Below are 20017 nucleotides of genomic sequence, written 5' to 3'. Positions count from 1 at the left end.
AAAATAAATGGAATCTACCACGATAATTACCCATGGTATCTGTCCAAGGTATTCCCCTTCATTTTTCGAGGGAAAATAATAAAATAAAGCTTCTAGAGAGTCCATAAAGCCTATAAAAGGGGATAGGAGCTAGGCATTGGGATCTTCCTGAGTTGTCTATCTATTTTTTCTTTGTTGAGAACTTGGCAAGGCCAGTTCTAGTTTGATCCCAGGGAATAAAACCTCGTGGGTGTAATTGTCTTGTGGATCCATCTAGGGTCCACGATTATGCTTCAAAGTTCAGTTGGTCGAGTTTTTCTTTAGCATCCCTCTTGGCATACATTGTCCTATAGTTATTTATTGAATAGAGTGGTTGCTATTTTTCCGTTAACGTGTGTTCCATGTTTTGGAAAATTGATTCCTCAGATGTTTTAATTGTAAATGCATGCATCACAACGAGATTTGATAATTGTTGTAAATTTGGAACGTTTTGGTGATCTAGATCCCTTCAGAATTTTCCTGTTGAGAATCTTATAGTGGTATCAGAGCCACAATCTTGGCCAGCTATGGGATGCCAAGGAAAGTGATGTCAGCCTAAGCGACAATACCCACATTGTGCAAATTCAATTGCATGTGATATACATGTCCCAAGATTAATCACCTGATCCATGGTGAAAATCTTCACAAATAAAGGTTTAAGGCCCCTTAATTAAATGCTTAAGCGAGATCGTTTCATCTGACGAAAACCCACTTTCTCAAAGTTTAAGTCTTAAGTGGAAGTATTTCATAAACACACTCAAGTTTAGACTTTAATGACCTGTTGGACGGAACCTTATATAATCCTTCATAATATTTAAGGTAATTCTTATTAACCGCGCGTATTAACCATACCCCTTTAACTCTGGGTTCAGTTTAATCCAACATTAACCATAAAATAGTTATTCCACTTTATTTCTATTATAACTCTTGTATAATAGAAATACTTCATATAACTCTTAAACCTTACATTTCCATTGATTCACTTGACTTTACACATTTCCCGACGCTCAACCTTTAGCGCGTTCAAATCTGCACCGTTGATTTCTTCCTCCAAATCAATGACTATTGCGATCTCCAACTTTAACCCATTCATCCGCTGGAACTCAAAGAAGTTAAACTTCTTTGAATAACTCATCGGGTCTGCCCGACGTGTTAACCTATGTGCACATTCGAGTGCGATTACCGTCCGATCAATCAACCATTGAACGGTCACGATTATCAAAACTCAACGAGGTTTTAAGCCCGTTGTATAAAACCTCATCGTGTCCAAATTCCAAATTAACCAGCGCGCACTTTCGGAAGCGATATGTGTCTGATCAATCACCTAACTGACGGTCTTGATGGCCGAAATTCAATGAGGGTTTAATTCCATTGCATAAAACCTTATCGTGTCCGATTTTGGAATACCGCTTACAACTTCGAGGGCGTGGGAGAAACGGCTTCCCGTTTACGAAACCGCTTCGTCCTTCTGCTAGCATGTGGCTTAATCTCCGCCGCTCAACTTCTTACTTTATTTGCACAATAAGATCTTATCCATCTATCGCACACAATCTCGCCCATTGATCTGACTGATCCAACGGCTCCTGTGCATGTTTACTTCATTTCTTCGTGCCTTTACTTTCTTTTGGTTCTTACTGTGTAATCGCCCATTCGCTTCCTGCCTGTGTATTTGGTTTCGCCTTATTACCTTCACTTGTTTGACCTCTATCTCTACTCGCGCCTATACGCTTCCTTCGTAAACCTTTAGGTTTTAAGAAACCTTACAGTATACCTTCACTGTAACATTAAGGTTTCTCTGATACTGTCTGTGTATAAACCCGATACTCTCTTTCTTGCACTTCGTCTCTGGTTCTGCATACCTTCAAACCTATGTTATGCAGAATTACTTCTAATTCACACACAATTCATTCAATTACTCCATTCACGCCACACAAACTCAGAAATCGAGTTATCTGTATTAATAAACAAATAGTTACAAAAGGATTCCTTTTTGGCCTGATCTTCACTATCAGTGGCATTTTCCTTTCCTGCCCATAGGCTTACAATCAACCCTGTCTAATTAACTCTCTCCCTAACTCCTAGCTAGCTAACACTGCTCTATGCCTTTTAGGTTTACATTTATACAAAAGGATTCTATAACCAATTCCTAGTTTAGATCCACAACCTTCTCAACAAAATCCTAAAATCTCTTCTTTATCTCTAAGGATCCTCTCTAGTCCACAAAATCATCAACTAATTCCTAATCTAAGATTTACAATTGATTCCCAAATCTCTCAATCCCTATGGAATCTTAACTAGCCTAAATCTTTCATGTTCTCCAACATTCGAGAACATTTACAAATATGCCGCACAATACTTAATTAAATCCTATTCTTAATATCTCTCATTAAAATCACTCAAAACCTTAATAATGACATTAATTTAATACTCAGGAAACCAACTTCCTTGAAAACACAAGACCCCCTATGTCTACTAAAATACAATGATATTTCTGAGCCGAATGCTTCTGCTTCAGAAAGCAAAGTGGAAGGGGATTTTATTTCTTCTGCATCCTAATTAAAGGCTCAAGCAAGTTTTCAAGGAGGAAGGGTTTTAGGCGAGATCCTTCTAGATAACTTCACTGGAGTTGAGCTTCACCCTAGGTAGCAAACCCAGTTTCGGTGGTGCTAGAATCACCCTATTTGGCTCGATATTATCTTATTTCTGGTAAACGACTAATTTATTCCTTCTTATTTGAGCTGAGAATATTTGTTTTGGGAACTTCTCAATAGGTTTATTAGAGCAGGGTTCCTTAGGGACTTGTGCATTGAGCAACCACCATAGACTCACGCATCCTAAAGCGATTGTTACCACAGTCAAGGGATTGTTGATCGAATTGCGCCGTTGTACGAGTCGGGTACAAGGAACGAACCTCGGCCTCCTTGGTATATCGAAAGCCACTAATCGATTAAGAAAGGGATGCGACCTAAGAAAGACCACCAACGCAGATAAATCGTTGGTCAAATTGTTGTAAACCTTGGGCCAAACACATTATAAACATATATTTTGTGGATTCCATATAGGTTGTTTGGATACGATTATTGGCATCTAATTGTTTGCAATGGAGTTTAGGGATATGTTATATGTGTGTATTCTATTGGGATGGATTTAATATTAAATTCGTTACAGTAGTATTATTTCTTTATTAAGAATATGACCACAATGGTATTTCTTTGGTAGGGAGGAGAGGATTCATGGGTAGGGAGGAGAGGATTCATGGGTTTCAATTGAGAAGACTCGTGGGAAGACAAAGCCGAACTCTTGTGTTGTTGAGCAGTTGAAGAGTTACTAGGCATTAATCTGTTGATTAGAGGAGAGTGAACAAGGAAATCACATTTCCTATGAGAGATCAAATTTCCCTACAGACCAATGTTGCTTGGGAGCGGGAGCGAAAACGGGAGCGGGAGCAACCATTTTCAGAAGCTCCCGTTTTGGGAGAGAATCCGGGAGTGATTTTAAATATATATATATATATATATATATATATATATATATATATATATATATATATATATATATTTTATATTTTTTAATTTTTGATACATATATGTCAACAAAAACATGTAGAATGATGAATTAGACATAAAAAAACATAGATTGATCATTGAACCATATCACATCAATCATCTAGAAATTATAATCATCATCAACATGTCCACAAGTTAGTAAAATACATATTACAACTGCAACATATTGAGTCTCATGAATCATGATTCATCAAATTCAATCTTAAAGTTTCAACTTCAAGCTTTCAAAATTGAAAATTCAATAACATTTATCATCATTGATCACCAAAGTTGTGCTTGTAAGCTAAGTTTAACCATTACAAGAAGTAATATCTTAGATATTTCTAAGTCCTAACTTCTAACTGTTAAAATGATATGAAATGTTATAAATTTATAAAATGAAACATGAATAATGAAATGAAATGAAACAACTTTAGTCTTTCACGAAGCATCATATTCATAATTCACAATCATTACCAATGAGTTATAATTGCCAAGGCCCAACTTCAAACTTCAAATTTTCATTGTCACAGTGATATATTGTTTACAAAAAATATCATTATGATATGAAAGAGTCAAGAGTCAAGAGTCAAGGACTCAAAACTCAACAGTTATGAAAACTAAAGTCTAATAGAAACTAAAAAAGACAAGTAAACTATAAATCTACATGTGGCCCTTACCACGAGAGTCTCTAGGAGTATAAGCAGGTCATGGTGGTCTTCTAGGAGTCTCTCGCATAGACCGACGACCAGAACTAGAACCTCCACGTGAGGGTGTAGATGGAGGTGGCGACAGCAAAGGAACAAGACTCGGACCTCGAGCACTGCTACTGGATGGTGGAGGTGGAGGTGGAGGTGGCATGGCTGCTGCAACTGCTTCATCTTCATCCCTTACAAGTTCCTCTTCCAGTTCTTCAATATGTACAATTCCATCCTCCAAATTGTCATCCTCTAGGTGATTGTCCCAAATTTTATATGTGGCATCATCATAAGCCTGATCACAGTAATCACTGAACAACCTCAAGTTGTAGTGCACATAAACCAAGCTTTCTGCTCGGTTTTCATTGAGTCTGTTTCTTTTCACATTATGTATGTAGCTGTAGGTGCTCCAAAACCTCTCTGTAGAAGAAGTATTTACAACCTGTGAAAGAACTTTTTTTGCCAATTTTGGCAAAAGTCCCTAGCTGCCATATGTTTCCCACCATGTGAGAGTATCAAATCTATCTCTGTCGTCCATTGCATGGAAGTTACCATGCAAACCAGTGCCACAGAAGTATCTGCCTATTTCAAGGCGCACAACTGCACATTCCTCCCTGTCAGGTACCAACTTTTCTAATGCTTCCAAATATCCTCTAGTTACCTCTGGATCTAAATAGGGTTTGGTCCTAACCGCACCCCCTACTGCAGGTTGGCCCAACCAAGATGTAGAGTAGTATTTTGGCGTAAGGATATACGCCAAGCAATGTAGTGGAAGATTAAGTCTATTCCACCGTTCACACACAACCGTGAATCAATTTGTACAAGTTGGGATCTCTGTTATGAACAATATCTTTTATTTGCCCCAACATGGTATCCATCTGCTCATACACGTCACCAATCACTGGTTTGTCTGTATCTGCAAACCGAATCATGTGATAAATGGGCTTGGTGAAATCCAATACTTGCCTCACACTTGTCAAAAACTGACCATCAAGAGCGGCCTCCTCCACCATTTCAAAACCTCCCCTGTCAGCTGCATTTGTAGCGCTTTCCTTTAATACTTGCCAATGTGGACTTGATACCATGCTAGCCAATGACTCTCTTACCTTCAAAAGGCGCCTGAAGGTGAGGTAATAGCTACCAAAACTGGTCTTCGCAATCTTCAACAACTCCAATCTCGAGTGACTGCGGAAAAGGCCATGGGTATTGCTATGATTTGTAATAAAGTTTATCATTTGTTTGCCTTTCTTGTACAAATCACCAATCCATTGGTATTGTTCATTTTTGTTCTTGGCAATATCATGCAACAGAAGGTTCAATGTGTGAACCAAACATCCAGACCAAAATATGTTGGGGTATTTATCCTCAATAATTGCTCCCGCTGCCCTACAATTAGGAGCATTATCAGTGATGACTTGGATGACATTGTATGGTCCAATACAGTCAATTGTTTCAAGTAATGCTTCTGCAATGTTGATGGCGGTCTTGAACTTGTCTGAGTAATCATGTGCAGTTAGAAAGATGGGTCCACTAACAGACACAACAAGAACACTTATCAATGGCTTGCCTTTTACATTTGTCCCCATGGTCGGTCCAAGAACTTGCCATTCTATTCAAAGAATGTGATATTTTTGCTTTTCCATGATCAAGGCCAATGGTTCTTGCCTTGTCATACCCAAGGCTCTTATATCCTTTAGGGGCATCATTTATGGCAAAAACCATTTCGTGCCAATAAGGTGAGCAAAGAACATTGAATGGTGAGGAGTTCTTTGTGATTGTGAGCTTGGTTCAAAGAAACCCCTTGATTTTTTTGATTTGTATTGGGCTTCCTCCTTTTCCCTCATGTATTTGGCTCTATCCACTGCTGACACCGCTGTACAAGTTTTGATTCCTATTTGTTTATCTCCATCCCATGGCCTTTTCCCGCAGAGGTGTCTTCTAGCACGGGTGTATGAACCTGTGTAATCAGTGTTGCAATGGGGGCAATGAAATTTAGTGGTTCCACCTCCTCTCCCTGTTTCAGCCCTGTTAACATATTTCCACAATGGGGTTTGGTCTTGTTTAGTTTTTTGAGGGTCATGTTCACCCTCCTCCAGCTCCTCCTCACCGGGGTTTTCATCAATTCGACTTTCTCCAGCTTCTTCATCCCCCTCTTCAGTTTGGCCCCTCCGTTTCCTACTTTCTAGCACCATAATAACCATAAAAGGGACCAAGAAGAGGAAAATGCCAAGAAATATAGCCAGGTCCATGGTGTTTGATGTTTGTAGGGTTTTGAATCTGCAAATTAATTTAATTTATTGGGAATAATTAATTTAATTTAAATTCATGATTTTTAAACTAAATATACTAAATAAACTAAATTAAATTAACTAAATTACTATCTAACTAAATTAAACTAACTAAACTAACTAAATTACTAAATTACTTACCTCTTTGCAGGCTTGCTCCTCGCTTGTCCTTGCTCCTTTGCTCTTGCTCTCCAAGAAACTCAACTCAATGAAGTGATAATGAAGTTTTTTTAGGCCCATTGGGCTTTTAAAACAATTTTTTTTTTAATTTTATTTTATTTTGAGGTCCGCGGAATTTTTTTCCGCCAGATTGCTCCCGGCACTGCCTAAAACGCTCTCGGAGCGATTTTTTTAATGCCCGGGGGCGATCGGGAGCGATCGCTCCCGGGCTTAAAATTTCGCTCCGGGAGCGAAGGAGCAATCGCTCCCTACAGCGCTCTAGAAAATGGCAGGGATCACAAATTTTTTTTTCGGGAGCGCGGCAGGGATCGCAAATTTTTTTTCGGGAGCGCGCTCCCGAGCCGCTCCCGCCCGGAGCGCAATTCGGGAGCGGGTTCGGGGGGGGGGGGCGCTCCCCCGCAACTATGCTACAGACGCTAACAGAGCAGGGGTGAAAATTTGTTTTAAACGTCTGAGGATGACTCAGATTCCCTAAGGAAGCTAGTCTGTGACAAAGTTGAGTATTGAACACCAGTGCAACGGTGGCATCAGCCTGTTGAAGGAAATGTAGCTAGGTTCGGTCTTCATAAATGTACTTTTGATACTTTTATTATTCAAGAAAAGAAATATTATTTTTATAATATATGTCAATGAGTTTCTTGCTCATTGAAATAGTTCTAGCACATTTAAAGTTCTATAGGTGAGACAAAGAGTCAAAAGAGTTATGTTGAAGACCTTAAGGGCATGTTACACTAGGTATACTTATGTGTTAGACTCAAAGAAGACACGTCCAAGCAAATTCAAGTCTCCTCCAAGAAAATGGCACCATCAAAAGAAGCCATCTGAAGCAAATAAGTCAAGTCAGCCTACAGTCAGCAAGTCGGCCTAAAGGAGGGACAATCCTCTATATATAGAGGCTATCCACTCCCTCATAATGTCAAGCTTTCATCTCTGAAATCAGCGAAGGTAGAAGGCAAGAGAAAAGGGTAAAAGAAGGATGAAGAAGGGGTCTCCAAGTGTAGCGAAGAACAAGGGTAAACAACTGAGCCTATGAACATCGTTTCTAGGGGAAGCTGCAGTCACACGTGCGAAGATAAATAGGGTATCTTGCTGTCATAGTAGCCCTCCACCATAGTCATACATATGTCATTGGTTGGGCTAGAAAAGTAGGCCTATAAGGCCTCTCACTCAAGCGAAGAAGGAAAGAGGACCTCCACATAAGGATCTCGAAGGAATCCCCTCACACATGCGAAGAAACAGTGATACACTATTGTCATATTAGACCTGCAACTATATCTCAAGAAAGAGCTCGATTGGAGGAAAGATAAAGTACTCTTCATATGTAAAGGAATCTACCAAGGAACAAAGAGGAATATCTCTTATAGAAGAAACATAACCAAGACTACTATCAGTTGCTGAAAGAAGGACGATGTGCCGGGAAGCAAAGTGCTGGAAGAAGGAAAACTAAGTGCCAGGGAACAAAATGCAGAAAGGAGGAAGGAATTGACTTGTGCTTGGAGGACATTCTAGTCAAGGGTCTAGGATTTGGCATTGATCAATAAGAAGCTTCAATAAGAGAAATTTACCGAAGGGTTTTCCTCTCAAGAGAAGAGAGGTTTTGGCTCTGGCAGAGAACCAACATCTTGTGTTTTTGTTCTTATGTTTTTTGTCGTTGTTTGATGAAGTACACACACATGCATTAATAAGACGAAGAAGAAGATTAAGCTAACAAGACAAATTGTAAAAAGACTTCACAATTTTTTATCAAGTCACAAAGAATCACACTACACCTAATTGCCATATATTCTTCAACATGGTATCAGAGGTAAGGTGACACATCAAGGAAAGGGCATCTCAAGAACACTCATCAAGGAAGGACATCTACAAGGTTGAAGCATCAAGCCAAGAAGTCTCTACCACATCAAGGACAAGAAGGTCTACCATCCATCACTCATCAAGGAAGACTACAATGCAAGAAGAAGAGCCTTACATATTTAAGGCAAGTACAAGAAGAGAAAATCAAAGGAGGACCTACATCAAGCTACAAGTCAATGAAGTCATCAAGCAAGTCCACTTGCAAAAAGAAACTTAAAGAACACCAAGATCTAAAAAATTCAAGCCATCAAGTCTTCAGGGAGAAAGCAAGTCCACTACATCTCAAAATCTATCAAGTAAGTATATGCCCCCTTCTGAATATACATCAATGTTTTTTTGCAAGGAAAGCAACAAATTGCTAGGTACCAATAACTTTCTTGCATGGAAGAAGAGCACTGATTTACTTCTCAAGGAGAATGAACTTCTATAACACATCAAAGGGAATATCACTATCCCTGCTAAGGAACAAACTCAAGCCTTAGCCAAGTACAATAAGGATGAGACAAGAGCTTCAAGGATTCTAATATAATCCATCCAAGACTCTCATTCCTTATGTCTCCAAACTTGAAACATCAAAAGAAATCTATGATAAACTAGTAGATTTATTCTGGGTAACCACAGCTGGAGAATTGATATCTCTATGAAATGAATTGTACAAAATAAAGATGTCAAAGGGAGGAATAACTCCCTACTTCATGAAGATCTTTGAGATGAGGGATCAACTTCAAGAGCTAGGAGGAGTCATGTCTGACAGAGAAATGACAACTGTAGTACTCAATGCTCTACCTGAGGATTGGGGCAACCTCACATCAAGCATATATGCAAAGAATGAAGCCACCCCACTAAGTGAAATGTGGTCTCTATGCAACATAGATGAAACAAGACTCAAAGCAATGAAAGATGTGGGATCAAAGGAGCAAGCATTTGCTACCATGGCCAAGAGAAAGGGAAAATTTGGCAAATTTGGTCCATGAAGAACAAACAACAAAGATATGTCGAAAGTCCAATGCTTTGGATGCTAAGAATATGGACACTACAAAAGGAATTGTCATAAACTTAAGAAGGACAACAACAAAAAATGAAAAATGGAAGAAGCTCAAATGACTTGAGAAGTGAAAGAAGAAGAAAGAAGCAAAAGAAGGAAGATCCTCCGGATCTCTACTATGACTAAGTCTACTTCTTTACTTAAAGTCTTCTTTGAAAGTCTTGAGTAGTATAGGAGCATGTAGGAATAGAATAAAATTGCATGGCTAGAAACATCTTCTAGAATCTAGAAGCATGATGTACATAGAGTTCAAAATAGTCATGTAGAAGGAGCATTAATAAATAGAACAAAATGCATGGTTATAAATATCTTCTAGAATGTAGGAGCATGGTAGATATAGCTCAAGGTATTCATGTAGAATGAGCACACTAGTATAGGACCTCATCCACAATGAAAGAAAATTGGTCATGATTAAATCTTAGTAGACCTCCATCATAAAAAGGAAAGAAACATTTGTAGGGTAAGGGTTTTCAAGATCCTCTAATGGAATCTTCAAAAGAAGATTCATAAACAAAAGCAGATGTCTCATTAGGAGTCTCATTCATGGGATTCAAGAAAAGGGATGATATGCAGGCAAGCTAAGATGAAGCGAGAAGGGCCACACCATGGACAATCAATTGAAGATAAGATTATCAAAGGAGAATCAAGATGAGGTATGTATGCATCAAAGTTTGGTCATGTTATCATATGTATATTATTGAGTCATGGGAATAGTTCTATGACATGATCGAGTATGAAAGAATCTCTTTCACCAAAGACGTGCTCAAAGTCAAGTACTACAATGTAATGAAGGTCAACAAAAAGAAATACTCACATAAGGAGTATAAGATTGTCGACTAAGAAGCAAGTGAAGAAGGAATGCTTACTAGTCCTAGAAGCAAGCAATGAAGTGTTCCCACAAGGAGCATAAGGTGGTTGACAAATATATCGAAGAAGAAGCAAATGAAGAAAGAGATCAAGCATGTGAAGAACACCGTGATCACAAACAATCACTATCTGACAAGATTCATTGAATACATCTCCAAAGAGAAGGCAGGACAACTCTGACAAAGGAAGGAAAAGATCAAAGGACCCTTGACACCTATGAAGGCCTTGGAGATATGAAAGGTGCTGATAACTGATTCTACTCTACGAAGATGTCATGATGAAGAATCCATCCAGCAAAAGTACCATTTAATGTTGAAGCAATATCAGGATGAAGTCATGAAGGGCTACTAGATCAAAACATGGGAACAAGCAAGTACAACAAAGCATCCATCTAAAGAGTAGTCTGAAGCATAGACAAGATGACAAAGGAGTAGCCAGATGAAAAGAGAACCTAATATATGACAAGAAGGCCACTTTCCACGAAGGAAGCAATGACATGACAAACGAGGAAGGAAAGTGATCAATGGATGGTGCCCTACCAAGAAGACGTTCGAACAAAGACTTCATGACATCAAAGGAAAGAAGGAGATAAAGTAGCTGGAGGACCCACGAAGAAGAATTTGTCGATAAATGGACAAGTCCCTAGCTAATAGGGAGTTATAACAAGTTCCCAATTACAAAGGAACTTGGACAAGTACCTTGTCAGAGGATACTTGGGCATGTCTTCCTCAATTGAGAGGAAGAGATAGACACAACATTTTTGTCTTCACTTGGGAAGAAAAAATGGGAGGATTGGGTAATCATCTGGCATATGATACTATTTGAGGATTTGTAGGGCATCCAAGACAAGGGTAGACAAGAGGACCGATATTATTTGAGGGCTGGGAACCAAAGATAAGAATAGTCTTAGAAGGTCGTACTTAGTGAACACCTAGGTGCGTATGTACCTTGAGAGACAATGTCCAAGGTGTTCATAAGTCATTGGTCTTGCCAACATTGTGCTCTGATCTATTGAGAGATAGAGCTATCAGTCAAGGCCTTGTTGTGGAAATAATGTTGGTTACTCGGATGCTATAACAAATGGATTTTCAATATGGTTTCTCTTATGTAAATTCCTCAATATTGAAACATAGTCAAACACCTTGTAATGTTGTATGAATACCTACCTATCTAAGAGGGAGTGTTGAAGGAAATGTAACTAGGTTCGGTCTTCATAAATGTACTTTTGATATTTGTATTTATTCAAGAAAAGAAATATTACTTTTATAATATATGTCAATGAGTTTTTTGCTCATTGAAATAGGTCTAGCACATTTAAAGTGCTATAGGTGAGACAAAGAGTCAAAAGAATTATGTTGAAGACCTTAAGGGCATCTTACATTAGGTACACTTATGCATTAGAGTCAAAGAAGACACCTCCAAGCGAAGTCAAGTCTCCTCCAAGCAAATGGAACCATCAAAAGAAACCATCCGAAGCAAATAAGTCAAGTCAGCCTATAGTCAGCAAGTCGGCCTTCAAGTCGGCCTAAAGGAGGGACAATCCTCTATATATAGAGGCTGTCCACTCCGTCATAATGTCAAGCATTCATCTCCGAAATCAACGAAGATAGAAGGCAAGAGAAAAGGGTGAAAGAAGGACGAAGAAGGGGTCTCCAAGTGCAATGAAGAATAAGGGTACACAACCGAGCCTAAGAGGATTGTTTCTAGGGAAAGCTGCAGTTAGACGTGCGAAGATAAAGAGGGTATCTCTGCTGTCATAGCAACCCTCCACCACAGTCATACATATCTCATTGGTTGGGCTAGAAAAGCAGGCCTATAAGGCCTCTCACTCAAGTGAAGAAGAAAAGAGAACCTCCACATAATGATCTTGAAGGAATCCCCTCACACTTGTGAAGAAACAGTGATACATTGTTGTCATATTAGACCTGCAACTATATCTCAAGAAAGAGCTCAGTTGGAGGAAAGATAAAGTACTCTTCGTATGTAAAGTAATCTACCAAGGAACAAAGAGGAATATCTCTTATAGAAGAAACATAACAAGGACTACTATCAATTTTTGGAAGAAGGACGAAGTGTCGGGAAGCAAAGTACTGGAAGAAGGAAAACTAAGTGTTAGGGAACAAAATGCAGAAAGGAGGAAGGACTTGACTTTTGCTTGGAGGACATTCTAGTCAAGGGTCTAGGGTTTGGCATTGATCAATAAGAAGCTTCAATAAGAGAAATTTATTGAAGGGTTTTCCTCTCAAGAGAAGAGAGGTTTTGGCCCTAGCAGAGAGCCAACATCTTGTGTTCTTGTTCTTATGTTTTTTGTAGTTGTTTGATGTACATACACATGCATTAATAAGACGAAGAAGAAGATTAAGCTAACAAGACAAATTGTAAAAAGACTTCACAAATTGTTATCAGGTCACGAAGAATAAAGCTACACCTAATTGCCCTATATTCTTCAACACAGTTGACCAGGCGAGGACTAAAAGCCATTGACAGTGCTCTAAGCTTGCGCCAATCCCTGTGGGTAATTTCGCAGAGCAGCGACCAACACCACAGGGATGCTTTGTTCGATCATGATGGGTGCTTGAACGTAGAAGGGAAAGGAAGAATGGGCTTTACGTTGATCACAGGAAGGAGTCGAGTGTCGTGAAGTTGTCACACCGACCATATTTGTCGGGAATGCCAAATCTGTTACTAGTATGCAGATCAAACGTCCATCATTGGTTGTCAATGAAACGGTGGGAGTAAGTAAGTTGGGATAGTGATTAAAAAAAAAAATAGTAAGAAGAGTTTAGGGACCCGCAGTTAGTTGAGTGGGACCCTTGGGTTAAAAGGGAAAGTCTGAAGTGGTTGAAGACCTTTGGTTTAAAAAGGGAAATCAAAAGTGGTTGAGTTTTATAATATTGAAAGAAAAAATCAATGTTCTTCGAGCTATTTCAGGATTGATCTTGTAGAAAGTGTCTTTCCAGTGATTATTGCAGAGGAATTTCTTTTATTGGGGTAAATCAATTTTATTGAAGAAGCACGGGAGAAAGAAGGGAGGCTAAGTGTCAAAACCTATTGATGCCAAGCCATAATGTCATCGCTTTACTTTTGGAAACGCCCCAGGAATCAACATAATAATACATCTGCTAGTCATTTGGGTTGCAATACTTCGGTGGATCAAAAATGGCAACAACTTCTAGATCAAAAGAAAAAACAGAGTAATAGGCCTTTCTCTCGGAAGATCCATGCTATCCCTCAACAATCAAGGGATATATGGAAGGAAGATGTAAGAAGCAAGTGCCTCCTTGAACTTGGATCCAAAACGAAAAGAACAAAATCAGAAGATGGCCTCCTACTGATAGACAAATTATACACAGCTTTATGTCTCACAGAGCAATCAGATTGGAAAGGGTCAAGTTGGGCCTTGAAGCCATCCATGCTTACTTTGATACAACCTAGGTTCCTGGAGCATTCTTGTGAAAAGGTTAAACTCACAGTCGTCGCTTGTCTCAATAAAATATTAGCCTTAACAGTGCTGCTACCACCCTACAATGATGACATCATGAGGAGGATTTTTCGAGTAATGGTAGGAGCCCTCCAAGGATTGGACAATATCAACCTTCTTACTTTCTTTCAAAGGTGCAAAATTTTAGAATGAATGGTAAAATCTAGGTTTTATATACTTATGCTGGATCTAGAATGTGATGACTTAATCCTTCAGATGCTCCAATGCTTTTGCACTATCATTACAACATGTCATCCAAATTTGTCAAAACAGACATGCAAAAGATCATGTCCCTAATCTCAAGAGAAGATAAGGCCGTCTGCAAACAATTGAGGTCCAGATTGTTGGTCATTTGGAGGAAGGAGCTAGTTGTATCCCCTGTTGCCTATGAACTAGTTGAGGGGTTGGTAAAACAAAACATCAAACTACTTAAAAGGAAGTTGACCAAGGAGGAACTAACAAGGATTTGTGGGGACAAGAAGAATGAACTAAGAAGGAAAAGCCTATGCTTTATATGCAAGGGATCTTGGGCACCTAACCATTCATGTCCATGTGATAGGAAGGAGGCAACAAAAACAAAACCAAAGGAAATTCCTTAAGACCATGAGGATTCAACTAAGGGATCCGAGCAGTCAAGTATATATGGTCAGCAGCAGCACAATCTTGTTCAAAGAGACTTGCAAGACAAGCCGATGATAATTAAGAAGCTTGACAAAGTACATGGGAAAGGAAGGAGGTAATTCTTCCTAACAATATGGTAGATTCTAATCTCCAGGAGGACATCCATAAAGAGTATGAGCAACCAAGTGTAAATAAGAGTCCATCGATGCATCCATGTTTGACAACCAAAGAGGATGGACATCAAATTGTCCCCATAGGTGGAGAAGGCCGGGAAGAAGACATTCAAAGAGACTTCCATGAGGAGCCAATGATGGAAAAGCAGTATGATGAACATGAACAAAAGGAGAAGCATGAAAATTACAATATGAAGGATGAGCCAGGTTCAAGCTGGAACTAAGATAATTAAGCATCCGGTACCGACAGATACAAAAGAATTCAATAGGGCACCAAAATTGCCAGTAGAGGACTTTTGGGAAAAGAACATGCATTTCAAGACATATCTTATGATGTTGAAGCAGAGAGTCTGGAGAGTCCGAGGCACTGTCTTACAAGAGAATAGAAAAATTGAGGATCTCATAGGGGTATGTGCCGAATCAATAACCAAGTTTTCTAATGTTGAGGAACAACTCAAGTCCCTCACAAGGCAGCAAGAGGAGTACAATTGGAAGTTCCAAAGCAGCCCTCTACAGGAGTACATAGATGAGGCTTGCAACACTACCAACCCATCTTTATACACTGAGAAGAGCAGGTCGGAGTTCTTCAAATGCATCATGTTGGTTGACCAAATCGTGCAGCATGAGTTGCGCATCAAGCAGCATCAACATAGTAGATTTGCAGGTCTTCATCCTTCCCAAGGCATGGATTGGCGAGAGATTATGAGTTGGTACTCTATTGATGGATTGATTCCTAGGAGGATACTCACAGCCAAAGGCATATTGCAGCTGGGGCCCTTTGGCACAGGCAGTGATGGTGCGCTGAGATGGTACCATAACACACAGGTCCCAGGACTTAGGTGGCATTGGGATCCAGGAGAATCCATTGGGGGAAGGATTCACTGGAGGATTGTTTGGGATCCAAGTGAATCTATCAAGGGAAGGATTGCCCAGAGAATTGTTTAGGATCCAGGTATTGGAGAATCCATTCAGGATCATTTAGCATGGAGGCATAAAATAGCACACTGGGTTGTAGGGGATCCTGATATTAATGTCCAGATGCTTATGTTGTGGATAGCAATGAATTGCTTGAAGGCAAGCAATCTTTGGGCGAGAGGATTTGTAATCTTCCGTTTTCTGGATATGGTCAAAATAAACGGAATCTATCCACAATGTTTACCGTGGTATTTACCCATGGTACCTACCCACAGTGTTCCCCTTCGTTTTTCGAGGGAAACTAATAAAATAAAGCTTCTGGAGAGTCCATCAAGCCTATAAAAGGGGATAGGAGCTAGGCATTGGGATCATCTTGAGTTGTCTATCTATTTTGTCTTTGTTGATAACTTGGCAAAGCCGGTTCCAGTTTGATCCCAGGGATGAAAACCCTGTGGGTGTAATTGTTTAGTGGATCCATCTAGGGTCCATGATTGTGCTTTAGAGTTCAGTTGGTCGAGTTTTTGTTTAGCGGCCCTCTAGACATACATTGTGCTATAGTTATTTATTAAATAATGTGGCTGCTATTTCTGGGTTAACTTGTGTTCCATGTTTTGGCAAATTGATTGCTCAGATGTTTTAATTGTAAATGCATGCATCATAATGAGATCTGACAATTGTTGTTAATTGGAACATTTTGGTGATATAGATCCCTTTTGAATTTTCCTGTTGGGAATCTTACACATGTGCAATGGCCACTAGGCCGTCTGAAATTTTCTTGGTAGGCAATTTTTGGAGCAGGTACAAGCCAAGAAGAGAGCCGAAGGCCGAATTGCAGAACTAAACACCTTCTTGGTTCACACACGCACAACACTATAAAATTTGTCCGTAGATATGGGAATTTCTTTGCCCCCTCCTCCCCCTCATCTGGCAACTTCCAATTCGAATGCAGGTACTATAGATGTGGAATCTCCCATCAAGGGCAAAGACTTTCTAGCCTGACTTACCCAAAACCTCCAACCAAGAAGCAAAAGGTGGCTAGTGGTCAAAGCTCTCCTGCTCTAGTTGGGCAGGCGGCGAACCCTCCCAACCAATATGTAGCTAAGGGCCAAACCAAGGGAGAGCCCTCATGAAAGGAAGAAGAATCATACACCAGGAGGGCATTCATTGAGTGTGAGCATCCCCCTTCACTTCCCAAAGGCTGCGATGATCCTTTCCTCTACCTGGAGCAGCAGGAGCAGGGAATTAAGGAACAAGCTCTGGAAGGCAAGGCTCCAAGGGAGCAGGTGCATCTCACCCAAGCCAAGACCAGCGTGGACAAGGATCAACCCAAACAGGAATGCTGAATTCCCTGGATGTCATGGCTCAGGACTCTATGGGAGACCATCTGGTTTCCCTCTCATGGACAGTTGGTCTCCCCAATTCTGCTCTTGTCCTCTCAATTTCAATCATGTTCACTTTGTTTTGTTGTTTCTCTGTTACCAGTTTGGTTTAAAACTCAATGGGAGACCATTTGGTTTCCCTCCCAACAGAAGATAATCTCTCTGCGGAAACATGTTTTTCTATAAGCATATAGGTCTGGGACACAGACTACACCAGACCTCCATGATTGTACTCTCTGTATATTTCTGAAAACAGAAAGAAATGTGTTTGCTTACCAAAAAAATTACATTACATAACTTTTTACAACATTGCTGCCATACTGAGCTGGAGCAACAATAATTTTACATAACTTTTAACAGCATAGCTTCCATACTAAACTGTATAGTGCCTCTCGTCATAACAATAATCTTTAAAAAGAATTGACACTGACCCTACTTCTCGTAATTGGGTCAGTACAATGATTATATATGTCGATAGGCGTTTCCTCTCTAATAAAACTTGTGGGCGTAACAATTAATGTGATGTGCTGGTGTGGAGGTGAGATGAATGCCAAGGTTTTGTGTCATTTTTTACACTAATAAAACCTTTCATAACTCAGTTGTCAAACCAGCAGTGGACACAATCATCACTCACTGTTATCCAACAGGCTAACTCATCACTGTTTTTCAAAAGGAAAACTGCACCACCTGGAATTACCTGTTGTTGGTCCTTAAAAAGGCAGGTTTTCACACCTATCAAATGCCCTTGGATGTTGGGCTATTAACCTGTTTCCCTAAGTTCAGAGAAAAATGAGCTCTTGGCAAAAAAGAAACAAATTTAGGGCATACTCCAAGCGCAAAATTGTGTGATATATATAGTCGTTGCTGTAATTCCAACTGTCATTGCAGATATATAAATATAAAATAAAGGTCAATTTTAATTTTGGATTAGAAATGAAAATAATCTTTATGGGGTGATCCAAGTGCGACGCAGCTGACGTTTGTGCATCACGTTTGTGTACAGGAACGGTTGCTACATGAAGTAAACAAGTCTCTGCAGAAAAAGGTCAATGAAAGTGTCAACGCGTCACATATTTGTATTTGGATGGCATTAATCTAAATATTTACTATGAATAATGACTATTTATGAATTTGCTGAAATAAAAAGACGGTCCGTCTCTGTTGCTTTCGTTTCAGCTTTCCGAAACAGAGGGAAGAGATGTAATAACTGGCATAGAGCAAACTTCTAATACTAATACTGGTACTAACGGGCCTTGGGATTCTTCTATCACAAACACTGCCTATGCTCTCTCAAACCCTCCACAAAATTCAAATTCAAGCCTCCACCATGTGGACTGTGAACCCACGCTACAGATTGGGTATATAAAGTAGTCCTGGGTATCTCTTATTTATTGGCACTTTGAAGCTTGAGTCATTATCAATCAATTTCATTTTCATCTGCAGAAGAAAAAAATAATCATTAACTGATCACTTGCTCTTGTGTGTGTTTATACGGGAGCAGTTATCAGCCTGTGGCTCCTGAAAGCATCGTCCCTCCTCATCAGCCGCCGCACAACCAAACGCCGAACCAATACATGCAAGGATGGTGGGTTTGATATTTAACATTTATCATTATCAGTTTCACTTCACTCACAACAAAAGCCCAAAGCGTGGTAAATTACGAAATTAGAATTATATTATCATTAAAAAAAAAAACCCTATTTTCATTGTATAGCAGTAGGCTTGATTTTACTGCTATGATAAGAGGAGCTTTTATTGGGCAAACAAACCCTACTGGTATATTAGACCACCTTGTCGACAAAGTTTAATTGCATAAATCTTGTATGCTAATCTGGCCACGGAAAGAGCGATGGGAAAAATAGTTGTCCCATTCACAACACATGATATGTTTAAATCCAACGTGTATGTGTCTGCAAAATATTATTATACACTACGGTTTATCACATGGTAGTCGATTCGCCATACTTTTCAAGTGTGAATTACTACAGTACTTTTATTCTAATAAATAGCATGTTATAAATCATGATTATATTAGTGTCTTGATGTTGTGTGTAAGATCTATGTTAGAATCGAGTCATATGTTTAAATGTTGATTGAAAATTTTATCGTGTATTTTTTTATGAAAATATAATGTCTAATATTATTAATTTAGATTTATTCAATTTTAGACTAAAAGATTAAACCAATCAATTTAAAACATTAAAAATTTAGATTTATTCAATTTTAGATTAAAAGATTTAAACAATCAATTTAAAAAATTAAAAATTAAAAAATATATATAATTTGAATGATGGAAGATCTTACGCATTTTATATTTAAATTAATATAAAAATTGATTGTTTTAGAGTTATGTAGAAGATATCTCGAGAATGTTTAATATTCGAACTAATTTCATAATAACTATTTTTAGTAAAAAATTACACTTGTGTCTTATATTATATGGATTTGCATTATACTTATGGCACATATTATATAGATTTTTTTTTTTTTTATGCTTATAAGACTCTGATTTTTGAGTTTACATGTCCATTATTCACCTCACTACGGGGAGAGGGTAGCACAAGATTCGAACCCAAAATCTTTGGTTCAGTAAAACTTCATTCCACAACCATCACTACTTGAACTACCCAAAACAAACTACAATTATGACTTATACTATTAAAAAAAATCATTCACATAAATTACACAATTATTATATAATAATTATAATCAATATTCCGCCACTGAAATCATTATTATATAATAATTATAATCAATAGGTATAACTTTCTATTTTAAATGGTTGAGAAGTAAAGCTTAAAGCCATGCACAGATAATATAGTAAAGTGTCCACCCGAAAGCAAAGGAGACTCTCCACAATATGCTCTGAATTTTACGGAGGCAATGGTAAAGCCATGGAGTGAATCATTATTATATAATAATTATAATCAATAGGTATAACTTTCTATTTTAA

The 20017-nt window shown here is 38.8% G+C and overlaps 1 protein-coding gene across 2 annotated transcripts in view; it reads left to right on the top strand.

Moving 5' to 3' along the window:
* LOC149262759 (MADS-box transcription factor 6-like) overlaps positions 1 to 19093 on the top strand; it is a 405681-nt gene extending 386588 nt beyond the window's left edge. For both annotated transcript variants that reach the window (XM_089425165.1, XM_089425162.1), the window contains exons 6-8: positions 18068 to 18109; positions 18241 to 18422; positions 18566 to 19093. In XM_089425165.1, the coding sequence (XP_089281291.1) occupies positions 18068 to 18109; positions 18241 to 18422; positions 18566 to 18659 (318 nt within the window). In that variant the 3' untranslated portion in view covers positions 18660 to 19093. The remainder of the gene's footprint in view (positions 1 to 18067; positions 18110 to 18240; positions 18423 to 18565) is intronic.
* Positions 19094 to 20017: the final 924 nt, after the last annotated feature.

The sequence above is a fragment of the Pinus tabuliformis genome, chromosome 6 (genome assembly GCF_031772625.1).
Source record: "Pinus tabuliformis cultivar Carrire ecotype Pingquan chromosome 6, CPIR1, whole genome shotgun sequence".
In the NCBI taxonomy this organism is placed as follows: Eukaryota; Viridiplantae; Streptophyta; class Pinopsida; order Pinales; family Pinaceae; genus Pinus; species Pinus tabuliformis.
Note: the sequence above shows the minus strand (reverse complement) of the source record. Positions and strands in the feature narration are given on the sequence as shown.